This window comes from Aulostomus chinensis, chromosome 10 (assembly GCF_037954235.1).
Source record: "Aulostomus chinensis isolate RoL2024-O1b breed Wild chromosome 10, RoL_Achi_v1.0, whole genome shotgun sequence".
NCBI lineage: Eukaryota > Metazoa > Chordata > Actinopteri > Syngnathiformes > Aulostomidae > Aulostomus > Aulostomus chinensis.
Genome location: NC_141329.1, coordinates 19,300,465 through 19,318,794, shown reverse-complemented (window position 1 = coordinate 19,318,794; position 18,330 = coordinate 19,300,465). Strand labels below are relative to the sequence as shown.

At 42.3% G+C, this 18,330-nt stretch overlaps 1 protein-coding gene across 1 annotated transcript; it reads left to right on the top strand.

The window, feature by feature from the left end:
* Positions 1–22: 22 nt before the first annotated feature.
* Positions 23–17,753, top strand: itpkcb (inositol-trisphosphate 3-kinase Cb). The gene is made up of 8 exons (XM_086216297.1): positions 23–347; positions 2,252–3,599; positions 13,995–14,094; positions 14,175–14,388; positions 14,899–15,103; positions 15,491–15,592; positions 15,680–15,751; positions 15,883–17,753. Exons 2-8 carry the CDS (start codon positions 2,442–2,444, stop codon positions 16,090–16,092), a joined length of 2,061 nt encoding a protein of 686 aa, XP_086072423.1. The 5' UTR covers positions 23–347; positions 2,252–2,441; the 3' UTR covers positions 16,093–17,753.
* The last annotated feature ends 577 nt before the right edge of the window (positions 17,754–18,330 follow it).

Here is an 18,330-nt window from a genome sequence, read left to right as displayed (position 1 = left end):
AGGCAGCACATTTAAATCAACGTGATGAGTCAAGCGCTTCTTATCTGTTTGTTAGAGGCCTTCCGTTATTTTATCCATTATATATCTTTATCAAAGGTTTATCATTGAAACTATGGGCTGTTACGGGACTTCTTAATGACCGTATTAACACACGCGTGTTCACTTCAGCTGAAGCTCGTCCATTCCCCTGATTGTGACAGCCGTTTCCTCTTTCCTCCGTCACCACATGCTGACTGCTCGCAGCCGCACGAGACATCCTCTTCACACCTCGCAGCACGTGAAAAACCTCCGCGTTCTTTTTCTATCAACTGCGTCGAACACCGCAGGAGGAACATCAGATATGCGCGGTAGGTTTTGGCAAACGCTTTCCCCAGCTTGCGGTTGATTGATTTGAAGCCGTGCTTCATGTGCAGCTGCATGATTGATCTTTTTTAAACTTTATTTTTATGGTGGTCTTTGGGGGTGAAATCGCATGTGTCAGCCTCATATTTAATGAAAGTAAGATCAGTTTTGTTTGTGGCTACTGAAAGTATGTCAGTGAAACGACTCCATCATTAATTTCACACGTTGTCATTTTCCTGCTGAAGTTAGTTATTACTTATTCATCAGCTCTGATTCTTATGTCATGGATGGACATAGTACTATGCCTCTCTGTCCAAAAGAACACCATGAATAACATAACAGCTGTAAGGGTCTCAATACAGTATATGTTTACACACACTGTGAGGAGTCTTAGAACACGACAGTTTACTACTGTGACCTCGTGTGTTGTCCTGATCGAACTGAAAGATGATATGGATCTTTGATAGATGTGTGTGTGTGTGAGACTGAGAGAGAGAGAGAGAGAGAGAGAGAGAGAGAGAGAGAGAGAGAGAGAGACGGGGGGGAGAACTGAGTTCTGTTTGCTGTTAAGAGTCCAACTTCTGTAAAGTGTGTCTCAATTTGACTGAGCGGACAAAATTTAAAATAATCTGTGTTAATGGAACAAAATAATCAGTAATTCAACCTGTTATGAGTCATTCCCTATGATTACTTTAAATGTTCATTATAGGGATGCACTGTGTGTGTGTGTGTGTGGGGGGGGGGGGGTCAACTATGAGCTGTTCTTTCCACTGTTATCATCCCTGCCTCATTTCCTTTCTGTGAGCATTCCTTCCTAACAGCAGGGTGACTGTGGTGCTGTAATAGCACATACAGTATGTGTCACTCAATAACCTTCAGCTGAGTGTCATTTGACATGCCCTCCATTCCCTCAGAAGGCGTGGCATCTTTTTAAATAGTGACATAAAATGTGACTTTCTGAGGGGGCATTTTACAGTTTTGGTTTGTCAATCGCTGGCTCCCGAGTCTAGAAAATCCTGTGTTTTATTTATCTTAAGAATTTAGGTTTGTTTTTATCTTTATAATGGGTGTTTCTTTACTATGGTTTTCCAACGAATAACAATTTTTAAATCGTGGATTAACCTGACAGTTTTTTTTCTCCTTCAGTTCATATTCATAAATTAAAAAAAAGTCAAACATTTGCGTAAAAGAAGTGAGAAAAGGCCGTCACTTTGTCACAAAACCTCCGGTGAAGTTTCTACCAAAAATAAATTTGAACATTTTTGATTGAAAAAGGACGATTGATGAAAATGTGTCAGTTAAAGTTGCTGATAAATTTAAGTATAACCAACACTATCTATTTACAACTCTATTCATAGACCAATGTCACAGTTCTAATCAATAGTGAAAGTGAACATGAGTTTTATCCCTTTTTGTTTATTGTAAACGTTGATCTGAAAAAAGGTTTTATTTCCTCTTGTATCTCTACCCTGGATTCATTCCTGCTTTGTTTTTCCCATAAATTAATGTGACTGTTGCTTTTTATGTCAGATTTCATGGCCATGAATCGACAGCTCATCAGATATTTAATAACCGGAGAGTCTAGTGTTCAGACACAGGAGGGCAGTATTACTGTGGTAAAAAACTGGAGTCACGTTTTACTCAAACAAAATTCGAAGTATGGTCCTCACTGTCAGGTTATTCCCCATGAATGGACTCTTGGTGCACTTTTCTCAGACTCGTATAAAAACTGAAATCAGAGTTTCATTCTTGAGAACAGAATGATTTATGACGCTGTATTTGAAGACAATGTGCAAATGCTTTATGTGTGATGTTAATCATTACACGATCAGTTGTGATTGCAGGTGTACAGTTCTTTTATTCATGTGGTTAATGTGTGTAGTATTATTCACTCTATTTGTTCCCACAGGAATCAACAGTCATCGCAGCCAAAACAAGAAAACAATGACGGGATCATTTCATATTCGCCAGGCTTAATGGACTCTATGACTAATGGCTCGGGGTGCATTGTAGGAGTCATGCTCAAAGTGGTATCGACTTTTGTGCTCAAACTCTACTGAGGGTGTGTCTGCTTCGGAACTACTACTACGGCATGCGGGATGGGCCAAACTCGCTCGAATCTATCGCACAGCAGCACTGCAACTCCGGACAGAGCAAAATGGAAAGCAGGGGAGACAGCCCACCGACTCCGTATCCGAAATTTTAGGAGCGGAGAGAAACAACAGGGTGTTCATTTAAACAGGAATCCGATGAAAAAACAGGTACTGTCGTGTTTGGGAAGGAGAAAGCGAGACTCCAGTCAGACACGAGTTGATTTAGGTTGCGGAAACGGAGCCGGAGATCCAGCGGAGCGCCACGATCGCAGAGTAGGAAAGTTGCCGAGGGACGAGGGTGTGTTGGCGGCTGGGGAACAGCGAGTAGCCCCGGATTGCTTTGAGGCACCGCCCGGCCTAAATGTTAGCAGCCAGGCTACTCAACCGGCGGTGAACCGGGAGGAAACTGCTAGCTCGTCCGATGCGTCAGGTTTGGGGACGCGGACCGGTGAAGTCAGCGCTGCGGACGGCAAGGAGTCGAAACGTCGAGAGGACAATGCCTCGGACCCCCCCACTACGGCCATGGAAGAGCAGCCACTGGGGGAAATCAGTCAGGGTCGTAATGGGTCTGAATTTGAGGAATCAACGGGGGCTGATGTGACTTCAGCCCCCCTGCGCAACTCTGACCAGAACACCGCCCGGACTCTGTCTAGCCCACTTTCGGATAAATCTTTGGATAATGGACCGGCCACCTCAATTAAAATGACAAAGACCAACTGTAATACCGCTTCTTGTCCCCTTAAAGCGTCCACTGATCAGAACACCTTTCCAGATGAATCTGAAAGCCGAAAGGACTCTGATCAGTCCCACCAGGACCCCCCTGTGTGCCAGAATTTCCCGGGGACCATACCGAAACTCATCATAACGAGGGACCCCAGTCCCAACCGTTCTCTGGGGAAACCAGCCCTTTTGACCGTCCGAGCGGAGCTGAGCACCGGGTCGTGTCTGGAGCTTCACCCAGACGATGAGTCTCCGTGCTCGGACAGCGGATGCGGAGGGTCCCCTGCGCTGATGCGCTCACCGAGGAAACTGTCCAACTCCTCATCCATCGGCCTGTCCTCCGCCTCTTCCTTCGAGGAGTCCGAGGACGACTTCACTGGCAGTGACATCGAGTCCAGTCTGTCCCCGGCCAGGTCCCTGTGCAGCCCGGAGGATGGTTCAGGGGTGAGTGTCTTTGTGCTGGCCACACACACGCTGTTGCTTGACGAGCAAACTGAACCTTCATCTCTGACTCAAACACTTGTTTGGCTAACAGACATAAACCAGGCCTGTGGGAGTAAAGGTCACTCCAGACAAAATTTTTGTGAAATACCTAAGTAATGGAAACTGCAATTACTCGTAGTACATTTACTGTATCTATTGCAATGGACACAGTCTTCATATTAGACACATGCAGGATCCTGTAAGCAGCTTTCCCACGTGTACATGGTTCATTGCATACCTGCACACGTCTACATTTTTACCTGAGACATTTACCCAGCTGCTGGGCCCAAACACATGTTGCACATTGACCATCACATCTGTCACCATCTTCCAGATGTGATTTGTGTGTGTGTGTCCCAAATCGCTGAGGTGTACTAAAAAAGCTGTCTGTGTCTTATTGATGAGAAAATCTCTGAAACGAAAGGAAAAATGACCTTTAGTGAGTCAGGCTCTTGTTACATCATCAGTGTTGTTTAAAATAAAATAATTTAACATAACAAAATTAAGCCAAATAAAAGGAGCCTCTTTTATCTCCACCACATCTCCATCCCCTCACTCCCATGACTCATGATCACATGGCGTTGATGAGCTCAGCTATAGGATCGTTTTAAACACGACTGAATGTCTGGCTGAATAATTCGTCATCCCACTGTCACCACAGCTTTATTGTCCTACACTCAGGCTCATTTGGCTCATTGCACTGAAGGCTCACTGTTCTTCTGACAGACATGAGTTGTCTTCCTAAGTTTCCTGGTGGGAAGTTGTGATGTTTCTCCCCCTGAGTCAAGAGGCTTTGAGGTGCCGTTGACTTGAAATTCTTGGAACGACACTCCCTTTATAAAACAGGATGTCCCCACTAGAGACGGTCTTCCCATATGTCCACCTCTCTTCTCGGCAGCTTGTGAATAACAGAATGTACCGTTCAAAGCCTCGTCACAAAGCGTGTGTCGAAAGACCATCTGCATGCTAATTAGCACATACCATATCTAAGGGCCTGCTGGCATGTGTGCTCATGCTTTTTAATAATCTTAGTCTCAGGGTTTTTTTTTCCCTTAGTGAGTGGCCCACCCTTTTCTGGTATTTCTTTTTTTTTTCTGCCGGAGAGGTTGAATCAGGGGGCAGTGAGAAAGACATGAATCAGAGAGAGTGCTGCAACAGGTTTGACCTCATGGAAGCCCCCTTGGACTCTTTGATATTGGGAGTTAGGAGTGGCGACCAACAATAGCTCCATTGCTGGGACTTCTAATCACACGCATAACATCCTGTGTGTTCTCGGGGGTGGATTAGCGTAAGAGTGTATTAAAATTTCCCAAATAGATAGCATAACAAAAAGGCAAGGAACACACCAAACGAGCAAGCTCAATCTAATTTAATCTTCTTCTTAAAATACCTTCTGTGTCATAAAATTGAATAGAATTACAATTGAATGCCTCACCTGTTTGAATAGTATTTTTCTATTTATCAGAAAGTTATTGTCCGTCTTATTCAGTTTAAGTAATTTCACCCTTTTCCAGTGATTTATTGTTGCGGGGAACAATATTTTATTATTTAAGTGCATGTTTCTTTGATATAACTATTGACAAAAAAAGAATTTGACTCTGCTTGTAACATTCTCTCATATGTTTTCTGTCCCTGTGTCTGTTAAATCATGGGATTCCCTTTGTCACGCTCAAATCCACTCACTAAAGAACACGCTGATCGGCCAGAGTCATGATCAGAAGATTAAGTGGACAGTGTAATTTCCAGACTTTTACATCAACATCCAGGAAATGAGCAACCTGAGGAGTTGCACTTGAGCTGTTGAAACAAACAGGATGACGCTAGCGTGTGTGGTTTCTGATGAGAGCAGGGTTTTAGTGGGCATGCTTTGTCCCTTTTGTAGTTGAGTAAAAGCCCTGTTACCAGTAGCACAGTGGCTAATGGAGAGAAGGCGTGTGCTATTGGCTTTAATACGCCGTGGCCATGCCGTCAGCTCCCCACCAAACCAGTTACAGTTAGTACACTGTTCGACGGCAGCAGATACTTGCTCACACATGCAGACACAAACACGCACGCATGCACGCACACACACACTCACTCACTGCAATGCTGTCTTGCATTCAGAGTTCAGTGTGTGTCATGGAAAATTGGGCTGAAGGCAGAGCCGGTTGCTAAGCGACGGCTTTGCCATATATGGGAACTTTTTCTCTCTCTCTCTTGCTCGCTCTTGTCTTGTTCTGTCTTTTGCACTGACAGTATCTACTCCGTCCCCGACATTTCAGTGTTCTTCTACATAAATGCCTAACACTGCACATATTATTCTAATTTATTGCTGTCCTCCCTCCGCATTTGGCCTTGTACAGAAGCTTAATAATTTCCCCCGAAACTCAGTGAGACACCGAGTGGAACAGAAAACAAGAGGAAAAATAGCGTATGCTGAGATAAGATTAAGCACAAAGACGGACAGAAATGCTCACTGAAACTTTGAACATGTTGCCTACACAAGAGGATTCTTTATGTGTTACTATTCACGAGAGTTTCTGTGCAGCTCTCGTGATTCAAGGTCCGACTGACATGCACGCAGGCGCGCAAACAAGTTTGAATTCATTTACCCTTTATTTTGAAAGAAAAAAACCAACAACAGATAAACAGTCCATGCAGTTTGGTTCATGGATCCTGTCACAGCGAGACACATCACACACACACACACACACACACAGAGGATGTGATTTCTGTCATTAGTTGTCTGCCAATGGCAGCTATAAGAAAGAAAAGTAGTTTGATGTTGTGAAATGGCATGAGATCATGGGAGTTGTTGTTTTTGTTTAAAAAAAAAACCCAAAAAAACAGCATCAGTGATGATGACTCAGAAATCATAGTTTTATTCAAGCTAAGCTGTTTTTATTTGTAAAGTCCGCTAGCTACACAGCTACTGCAGCTCACGTCATGTGGTGTCTTTAATCAGGGTTTACCCCAGAGCCTCATCCAAGGTAAAAACAACATACTGAAATAAAAGCATTTTGAATATTGTCCGAGCCAGTAGTAGAAGTTATGGAGATCTGATGCAGGCACATTTGGTCTAATGTAACCACACACCTAAATATTAGACAAAATGCTAATTCATTTTGATACGTGATGTGAAATTTCATATTTGCATCATTTCACTATCGGCTAAAATGCTGACCTTCTTGTTCAGGGAGGTTAAAGTGCGAGGATTTGTTTCTATGGGAAACATGCATAGTATACAGGTTTAACATCTTTAGCTAAAGAAAGTAGGATGGCATCATATAGTTGTGTCTGTCCAGCGAAATGTATCTCATCCTCCTTATTTGGTCATTTTTAAAATGAAAGGTGAAATTCCTTACCAGTTGTAATCAGTCTTAATCTACTTAAAACCTCATTCGTCCAGCTCGATTTAGAGCTCATCGCGACTTTATTAAATCTCATGTTTTGTTGTAACAGTACTGCAAAAGGGAGACACAAGACAGAATAACAGGAAGTCTTAACTTTAGCGAGGGACTGGTTATTTGCCTTGGTTATTGTCCTTAACTCTTACTCAACAACTGAACATTTGTGGTGATTCATTTTTGGTCAGTGATGACATACAGACAGGCAAGTACATCATGGTGATAAAGCCTGACAGGCAAACTCAAGCGCTATTTCTGAAGGTACTTCCGCAATATCAATATCATGTCAAAATGGAGCAATGTTTAGCTGCATGTTCACTGACATGAAACAACTAAAGACTTGAATAAGGCCGAAGGGATGTGGTTTGATAGTTGTGTTTAGTTGTTTGACAGTACAGTGGAAACAGTCACCCCTGTAGCTGATGATAGTTGTCTTACAGGTTTTCTCTCTCTCTGTGTCTCTACACACACATGCATGAAGATGCACTCACACACAGATTTCCATTGAATTCTTAAGAGACTTACTAAACCTCACTATTTGTCTAATCCAAGCCTAAATCAAGTGTCTGCACAGGTCTGTCTCTCCATTGTGGGTAGCTGGTACACACACACACACACACACACACACACGCTTGTAATTATATTTTTGTGAGGACTTTAATTGACGTAATGAATTCCTGAGCTCCTCACCCTAAACCTAACCATCTCAACTGACTGCCTGACCCTAACCTTGACCCTAAACCTAACCAGAACCTGATTCTAACCTCAACCCTAAAACCAAGTCTTGACCTACAAACTGCCCTTTGAAGGTGTGAGGACTGGCTAAAATGTCCTCTTTTTCCAAAAATGTCCTCACTCAGTTGGTTAAATATGTATTCTAGTCCTCAATATGTAGCAAGTACAAGAACAAACACATACACTCACCCTCCTGCAGGTTACACAGCACTGAGGAATTTGTCATACAGACAAAAGGAGCAGTTGGAGGGCATGGGAAGGCCCATTGTCCCTACCCCCATAGCGGTCATGTATCTGGCAGGAGATTGGCTCAGCGTGGGACTCAGGATAGGCCCCCGTGGGGATTAGGGAATGAGAGAGGAGGACAAAGAAGAGAAAGAGAAGACAGTATGTGGAGGTTAGGAGCTCCAGGGGAAGACGGTTGAAGATATAGGAGAAGTAGAAAAGGCCTGGTGGATGGGGGGGGGGGGGGGGGTGTGAGAAACGTGGACGTTTTAGTGACGCTGTACAAGATATCAAGCATTGAGAAAGCGTTGACAGGAAGTGGCGGGATGTTGAAAGAGGAGAAATTTTGAATTTGGAGAAAGAGAGAGAAAAAAAGTAGCCAAGAAGAAACGTGTTTATATAAAGCGGGAGGATTATTTACCAGGCAACACAAAGCTGCACAGGTTGACAGAAGCTGGATACCTGACAGAGTATTAGCGAGGAGCTAGTGGTAGACATGGTTTAAGACCGTAATAGATGATTGGGTGGAATCCCAGGACGACGGCCCTGCCAGGGCTCATCAGTGGAGACCCGGTGCTAATGATGGTGAAGAGTATTTTATGCTGGCTGCGTTCTTACTTCGTCTCCGGGACTGTGTGCGTGTGTGTAAGCGCCTTCCTACTCCTCCACTATTGCTCTGCCTGCCAGGTAAGACATAGAGCAGATATGAATTCAGTCCGTCTCATGTGGGTGGATTATATCAAATACAGGCGACATGTTTGGGTTTTGAATTGTAATGTCACTGATAGTCTCTCACGCTCTCTATGGTGGTCTGGCACACTCCTGAGTAGATGGGATGATCTCTCTATCTGGGTTAAGGAGCCCGTAAGCCAACCAGCAGGATCATCATCCCTCAGGCTTCCTTGAATTTATGCAACTGATGACTAGGAATATTGCTGTTATGTCTACTTGATGTATACACATAGTGTAGGATGCAGAGCTTTATAGTGCTTATTTACGGTGTTGACTTAATGAAAGGAAATGAAGGAATCATCTCTCATTATGTTACAACTAAAGTAACCCCTGTCTCCTAATATCCTGCTCATGTGTTTGAATGTCTGTAAGTTGCTAAGTTCCTCAGAGACTAAAGATTCACTAAAGATCACTTAAAGATTTTCATGAGAAATAAGATCTGACTCAAAAAACAAATCGTGATTAAAATTCCTCTGCTAAACATTTGAAATTGTTTCTCTTGGCTCAGACACGGAGGCTCGTCGTTGGCCTCTTTCACAAAGCTAAAATAAGAAAATGGTGGCCAACTTCAAGAGGTGATGAATTTTTTTTCATGTGCAGGGGGGGAATCACATGATGATTGTGTGTCCTACTCTAATGTGCGTGTTGGGAAGATGGAGGAGGGACAGGGGCACCACACTTCCCAATCTTGTGGTCAGAATGTGTCTTCTCCCAGTATGACCATTGTTGTCATGTGAGCTACACATGAGGGATGCCAATAGAGGGGTGTGTGTGTGTGTGTGTGTGTGTGTGTGTTTGTGTACATGCACACGTTGTATGGTTTTTGAAGAAAACTCTAGTTTTTAACCATCTTTTAATTCTACCCCGGGAAGACCTTTTCTGTGTTTGTCACTAAAAGAGATGACAAAGTCACATTTTTTTTTCCCCCTGTCCAAAACCAATTCTGCTACTCATCCGCGGATACGGAAGCCTTTTCTTTAATATCATCCTCATGTTTACTTTACTGGCATTGTTTTAAGGTGACATAATGAGGCAATAATATAGTATAAATCACTCAATATGTAAATAACATAGATTTCAATATAGGCACCTGTATCTAATCTCTAGGCACAACTTCAAATGACACGGCAATGCTCCCTGATGTTTTATTAATGAGAATTGATGGATATTCAGATGTGATTCTCCTCTGAGAGAATGCCCAGGTGTGTGTCTGTCTGTGTATGCGCAGCCTGAAACACTTGAATCTGCTCTATAAGGGTAGACGGCAAGTGTGTGTGTGTGTGTGTGTGTGTGGGGGGGGGGGGGGGGTGTGTGTAAAACTGCATACTATGTAGTCTTGTGGTTCAGTATCCATTTGATTCCGGGTGAGATGAGTGAATATACCTGTGAGGAGGAAAGATTTACAGGGATTGTTCTTCCGGAAGGAGAAGGAAGCTTAAACAATGAGTGATGAAATGATACTGCTGTGTTGCACCTATATATGTACCAGTTACATAACGCAACTGTGGACATGGAGGCTCAAGGAGAAAGTGGAGTTGGGCGGACTGTGTGAGGTGAAATGTAACCGCAGTGTTTAAAATACGCAGGCGTGTGGGATGGAGACAGCAGTTGTTTGTCAGGCTCAACCAGAGAGTCTCAGCTTCGTGTCCAGCAGAACATTATTAGCATTAGCTCCCGCAGCGTCTGTGTAGTTGACCTTAAATCCACCCGACAAATTCAAGCTAGAGAGGGTAGAGGCTGGAGACGTGGGGGTCTGCTGCTTCCCCTCTTGCCCGCCCCCCTCCCTCCCCATCATCTCATCATTTCCCCTCCTCACATTAGAACACACACTGTTCATATTAGCTGAATGTTCTGAAACCCACTGGTTATTATTATCTGAATAATAAAGATAGTTTTTGTTTGGTGAGCAAACAGTGTGTTTCAGTGGATTGTTGCCGGATCAGTCTATTTACATGAACTACCGTACGTCGAGCCAGCAGCAAACTTCTTTTACGATGTTCATGTCAACACTCTTGAATAGAAGCTAACACCAGGAACAGTTCTGCACTTCGCGCAGACCAAAGTATAAAGCTATTTCCTACAACAGCATTATTAAAACACAAGCTCACTGGAGAGTCAGTCTTGCCCTGAAAGCGCCAGGTGATCAACACTGTGTGAGTCATCTCTAGTCGACGCAACGGTGGAATGCTGTTATAGACTCCTTTTGTTATGAACCTTACATAAAAGGTTGACTGTTATCTCTTCCTGCAGCATGTTGGAGGCCAACTGCACTCTCTGTACGTGGGGGGGCATCTGAAGATTGGCTGCTTTTGTTTTTATATGGGTCAAGAGAAAAGAAGGTTACATTTCTAGAAGATACATGCTGGAATATTTTATTTATTTCTGAACTTTTAAAATAACTTTCTCAACAGTTGAAGGCCATGGTTGAATAATGGTCCATACATTCTGTCGACGCTGTAGACGGCACATCTGGGGTAGGGCTGAACAATACACTGGAAATGTATTAAAATCGCAGTATGATTTAGTGTAAAGTCAACATCTCACGGGGTTCGATATTTGCCAGAGGCTAAATTTGTGTCAAAATACCACCATTAATGAAGTAGTATTTTATATATTATTTATTTAATCCCAGCATGCAAATGGTATTTTACAGACTCAAGAACACATCTTTGTTGGGCACAGATCCGCACAACAATCACACCGTGATGATTTTGATGTGCGTGTGTTTGTGTGAGTGTGTGTGTGTTTTCTTAGTTATTATGTGAATAGTTACACAAGACTGATGATCCCTTCCAATCATGTCAATCAGATTGCAGTCAAATCAAAATTTTATTTTTTTTCTTTCTGAAAAGTTCCCGGCTACACCTCCTCACTAACTTGTGAAAAAAAGGTGCTTTGAAATGTGATCTATGCACAAAAAGCGACGAGCGAGCAGTGTATCATTTCAGGGTCTTGAAAGGTTGCCTCGTCACATTTCATCAGGGTTTCAGTCACAAATTGCTGTGCAATTCCTGGAAGGTTACCATGTATGGGTCGCAGGAACGTCAGCGGCTACTTCGTCAGTGAAATGTGTCAAAACAGCCAAAGAAAATCATCACGTGTTGTAAATTACATTCCATGTTGCAAATGTGGTGAAATACATTGGATGTCCTCCTGTTTCCTCCCAGCCCTTTGTCCTGACGCGGTGAAGGCGATATTGGGGTTAATCTCATGATTTGATTGAAGGCTGGGATCACAGGGGTCTGGGTTTCATTCTCATTACTCTGGGCCTAATCTTTTTGAAACCCTGACACTGACCAGCAATATCCCCTCCACAGCAAAACAAGAGTGAAGCAGAAAATCCCGTTAACTCGTACTAAACAGTCAGAATGTGATATTTCCACCTCTGGTTACTATAAAACTGTTTCAAAATATAGATCATGTTGTATTGTACATGAAACAGCGACGCCTTATCGGTGACACTACCGTTTTTAATGATAGTACACAATAGTTAGGTATTCAGATGTCAGAGGAAGGGTAGGTCACGATGGGCCACCCATTTCTGCAATTATCAATCTATTGCAAGACAACTCATCCCCGATGTATGACAATGCATTAGCAGCTGAAAATGAAAAAAGGAGGTATGGTGATTATTGAGTCAAAGTTGAGATGACAAAATTGTGTGAGAAAGTGGAGTCTTTAGATCAAACAGCGACAGGGGGGGATCTGTTTCACACCAGTCCGTCATACGTGGTGCATTATTGCATCACAAGAGGAAGTATCACAATACATTGCAGTATTGATACTTTGTCCATTTGCCCCCCCTCCAAAAAAAAAAAAAGTCATTAAAGGTTTATATTTAGTACTTACCACTGACGTGTACAGAGCTAGGATAGCTGGGGTAAACTCCAGACTATGTTGAACTTCTATTATATATTATGAGTAGCTCATAAAATAGATATTGCAGGCTGGATGTTAAAATTGTACAAGATCTCATCATTTCCAGATTGTGTTGAAATTCAATACAATCAAAGTTTTTCAATTGACATTTACTGATAGATTTTTTTCAGGAAAAGTTGAAAACTTTAACCAGAGGACACTGTCTTCTCCTGGCACTCCTTGGTTCTCAGGGCCACTCAGCCTGGGACTCACTGAACAGCACTCCTTTAAGTCAAATAAAGCCTGTTTTTCAGGTAAACAGCGGGCAGCTGTTTCCGCTGTGTGTGTATATTGCTGCATGAAGACTGTTTTATTGTGACAGAGTTTCGACATAGCAGCTGTCGAAAGAATGCATGCAAGGAGAGGAGAGATAGGTTGACATGTAAACACGGCTGAGATAGGCGGGCCAGGGAGAAGCAGTTATTCAGTTATAAAACAGATCAATTTTCTGATTACGGTCGCATGTACCTGCACGTAAGCACTCGTGTTCACCTTTGCATCACCTCTCACTGTGGCATATTTTTTATCGTGAACTTTTCTGTAAGAATGATACAAATGAATATATATAGATAGATTGATTGATAGATAGATAGATAGATAGATAGATAGATCGATAGATCTGATTAAAAAGACTGCTGCAGAAAAGGGAGAGTCGGTGTTCAGAGGGCCAGGAAAAAAAATGAAAGAAGTCACGCAAATTTAAAAGTAGCAATTTCCAAGCCTGGAGAAAGTCTTTTGAAAAATAAAACCAGAAAAATTTTGGATCAGTTATGATCATCTTTGAAAAATCTCTCTCAGTTCATATTGTCAGTGCTATATGAATCCACATAACTCGTCATGAATTACATTAAATAAACACTGATGACTTTCCAAACTGATTTCTCTTTTTATCAGCAAGAATGTGCATGAACCCTGGATAGCAACTGTAATGTAAAACAAACACCCCTCTAATATGAACTGGTTGTCTCTGTGTTTTGAATTTCACATGCAAAAACACACAGAAGCGCGAGCGTGCGCGCACACACACACACACACACACACACACACACACACACACACAAACTCACAGTTTCAGACAGTAAGGTTGTGTTTTACAACACCATGGTGGTGGCTTTTGTAAATGTTTTATGAACAGGCTTTGTCACATATAGTGAGCAAACCTCGGTGAAAGGGGAGGATCTGTTCAATGTCTATCGAGGTGTGTGTGTGTGTGTGTGTGTGTGTGTGTGTGTGTGTGAGTGAAATGTCCTGCTTTCATGGGCAATATTTGTATCAGCCTGTATTTATCTGACTTCGGCCAAACTTCACATATTTTGTTTTTATGATTAACAAAAGTTTTTGTATGTCTGTTGTTTTCCAGAATAAGTCTTGGCACAAGTTGAAGACCATGGTTCACTGGTCCCCCTTCATCGTGTCCTTCAAGAAGCGTTACCCGTGGGTGCAGTTAGCTGGACATGCAGGTATGCAGACTGTTTATGTCTGTGTGCAACATTCCCACACATGCAGCCCTCATATTCACTCTCATCTGTCTGTCATGAAGGTAACTTCCAGGCAGGAGAGTACGGACGCCTGCTGAAACGATACTGCGAGTGTGAGCAACAGTGCCTGCAGAAGCTGATGAAGGACACACTGCGCCCACATGTGCCTGGTTATTATGGTGTAGTGCAGAGAGATGAGCAGGACTACAACCTGATGGATGACCTGTTGGCTGACTTTGACTCACCATCCATCATGGACTGTAAGATGGGCAGCAGGTAAGGATGAAGAAACCAGTGTGCAGAACAGAAGCGAAATAATCAGGTTAATCTGGTGCTCTTGGTAGATGAAGTGAACAGTTTCTGCCTCCTTTTCATGCCATTATAATTGTTAAAGCTTTTTCAGTTTAAAACAAGAAAGCAGTTTGATAAAAGCAATGAAAAGGACTACATCTATAATAAAAAGTGTGTGTGTGTGTGTTTATATATATAAAAAAAAGTTTACCAAATCTACCACATAGCACCAAGTTCTGAGGTAATCTGCCAGAAAAATTTTCTGTAATCATCCACGCTCCAATTAAAAAAGAAAAAAAAAGTGAACTCTTATTTGGGTTAATACAAATATTAATAAGTAGTGCATTCCTCAGATAAGGCTGGATCACCCACACTCAGTGTAAACAATTTTAATGGGTCCTTCCATCAGTTTTGGTGAAAATTGGCCTCATGGTTAACCATTAACACAGAGGTAATAAAGTGTTTTTTTGTTTTTTGTTTTCCCCCTCCTGCTAGGACATATTTAGAGGAAGAACTGATGAAGGCAAGAGAACGCCCACGTTTGCGAAAGGACATGTATGAGAAGATGGTTGCTGTGGATCCGGGGGCCCCCACAGAACAGGAGAGGTCCCAGCAAGGTGTCCTGAAACCCAGATACATGCAGTGGAGGGAGACACTCAGTTCCACCGCCACCCTTGGCTTCCGCATTGAAGGCATCAAGGTCAGAGGTCATTCAACACAAGTAGTTAGTACAGGAAGGAACGGTGGACAGTCAGTGACAGTAAATATTTATATTGACTGGACGGACCACACGCACTCCAGTCTGATATAAAGTTTGTTCTTATGGAAAACAAACTTGACTGATGATTTGGATGCAGCTTGCTGAACCTCATGACTGCTGTTGCTCCATATTCAAATCAAACAACACAAGCACTCAAGCTGTGACAGTGAATTTTGTAGAAGTGAAAAACGGGATCTAATATATCTTGTGCTTGCAGCTGGACTGAAGCTGTCAGTGAATTACTGGATTGAATTATTGCTCTCAAGAACATAAAAGATATGTCGAGGAAGAGGAACAATAATATCTGATGTTTGTTTTCTTCTACAGAAAGCTGATGGAACTTGCAACACCAACTTTAAGAAGACAAAACACAGAGAGCAAGTGATGCAGGCCTTGGAGGACTTTGTTGATGGAAACACTCAGATCTTGGTAGGCCTCCCACTCGCTCCCTGATTTGTGAATGTATTCTCTTCCACTTCCTCACGTCTCACACAGTTTTCCTTCTTTTCTCTTCAGAAACTCTACCTGCAGCGGTTGGAGGAACTGCGGTCAGTGCTGGAGCAGTCACACTTCTTCAGGACACACGAGGTTAAACACCCACGCACGGCACTTTAATAATTCCTTAACAAACCTGTTGGCCAAGTTCAACATTTTTGATATCTCATGAAGAGCTTCCAATGACACACACACCTCATGTCACCTGTCTCACCGGTTTACAGGTTGTGGGCAGCTCTCTGCTCTTTGTGCACGATGCCTCAGGGAAGGCCAGGGTGTGGATGATCGACTTCGGGAAGACGGTTCCCCTGCCGGCCCCTCAGACCCTAGACCACAGGACTCCCTGGGTGGAAGGCAACCGGGAAGATGGCTACTTGTGGGGCCTGGACAACCTCATAGACATCTTCAGCAGTATGCAGACACAGACACCTTGAATGAGTGCTGTGATGGTAGAGGAGATCCAGACAGAGAGAGAAACAGACTCAAACCACTGTCCAAAATTGTTCCTGTACCTGAGGGCTAACGCAGGATTTGGAATTTGCCAAAGGCCAACTTTGAACTTCATGAGCCACGTGTGGAACGTGAATTTGAGTAGAGAAAAAAAAGTGGGAGAATTCAATGCAAAAAGTCTTTGTCTGCACTGTCGCTTCTGTTAAGGCTATAGTTTCTGAACTTCTTGCCACTTTTGCCTGAGAAGACCCTCAGAACACAACTGCTCACCGTCTCCCTCTGTTGGTTAGAGGTGCATGTTGCACTCTTTCAAAGACAAACTTAAATCCAGAGGTTTGAAATTCTTTTTACACAATCCTGGAGGAGCCATTTTGTCATGGACCACATTTACAGCAACACTAAAACACTGGTCAAACCACGTGTTAACTAACTCAGTGTGTAAATACAATTTTTTTATTTAATTTTTTTTTGGGCCTTCGTATAACCTGCTTACCATGTTTGTATAAATTCTGTGCCTAAAGAAAGAGCTGTTTGACCATTCCAGTGCAGTGGACTCCTGCTATTTTTCTTCCTGTGAGTTCAAGTATAAACTGATTTACAATTAATCCCAAAGTTTAACTTTAGTCGAGTGTTTTCTAAATTGGATTTTTGTATGGTAATACAGGTTTTTTTTCCCTTCTTTTTCTTCAGTGAATCTGTAAATTAAGCAGCTTGGCAGCCATGTGTTTGTTGCACTATAGTTCCCTGCAAAGCCATTGAACAAAAACAAGCGGTGCCTCTTTGTGTGCGCGGGTGGGAAGTAGCACTCCAGTTCTGGGTTTACAGAAAACACACATTTAGCAGAACCAGTCTTGTGTTTCTGATCTGTGTGAAGATTTCCTGGGTCTCATAGTTAAGGACTGGTTTCATGGTCAAAACAAAACCGGAATGATCTGATAGAAATCTGCCTAATTTTCACTCGTGTATCAAATTCTACGTGATCTTTCAACTGGAATTTTTTTTTTTCTTGACCTAAGGTTATGAGAGAGTCACTGATGCTTCAGACGTCATTTATCAGGCTGTTATAAATTTTTGGCTGCAAGTTTACAAAGAAAACAACAATAGCATGCAAATTGTGAAATTAAAGCGGCACTCCTGCCACATTTGACGTCTCTAGGATTGGAATGCAGTCAGTTGGCGAATGTAACAGCCCCAAGTCTTCCTTTGACTGTGTTAGGAAGCACTGTTAGGGTGTGTGTGTGTGTGTGTGTGGGTGTGTGTGTGTGAGAGAGAGAGAGAGAGAGAGTGTGTAGGCTGTTCAGCCAGTACACATAAGCTTTCTAAATGAGTGCTAACATCTGACTTCATGAAATTGGAATTCACGTTTTTCCATCTCTGAAAAGTAAACATGCTGGAAGAGAGGAATCTTGTAGTGTTTACAAAGTGTTACGCTTCTTTGCTCCAAAACTTTGTAAGTATGTGAAACTATTAGGGTTTCTAACTGATTGCTTTATAATGTAAGAAAACTGGATTCATACCTAAGTTTTATATTTTTGAAAGCGGTGTATTTTAAAGTGGTAAAATATACAGGCTGATAAAAATTGATGTTAAATTCATGCTCTATCCTAAAGGTCATGGATTGCAATAAACTGGAAATAAGACTTAAGAGTTTGATTTATTCTTTGGCTTGAAATTACAATAATAAAACATGAAACCAGGAATAGGTGCGTTTTATTAAATCGATTGCAGGTAAACTGGGTTTAGTGTCGAGAAAAATGAGTAAAATCTGACTTTCTGTACTTTTATATTGCTTTAAATGTTGCTTCAGTGTGACATTTTCCCAGTGCAGTAATTGTCTGAGCAAATATTACACTATCACATTTTTTTATTAGTCTAAAATCTCCTCTCATAAAACGTTCTCCTGCACAAATTTGTTCCTGCACACTTGTAACTAGCGCCCAGGCTCGCAGTGACTAACTTTACAAGAGCTAAATAAGAAAGGTCAGGAGCAAGGAGTGACAGGGCTTTGGCTTCCTGTCTGTGAGACGAAATTGAGGGCCACAAAAAAACAGTCCTTAAGTGTGTGAGAACATTTCATGAATGAGGTCATAAAGGAAACAAAGATTAATTTAGTTGAAAGGAAGCTGGACCATTCTTTTTCATTTGGAGTTATGTGTAAACAAGCATCTTCCATTTGGTTGAAATGTGAAGGTACAGGTTAGATTGTGTGTGGGTGTGTTGTC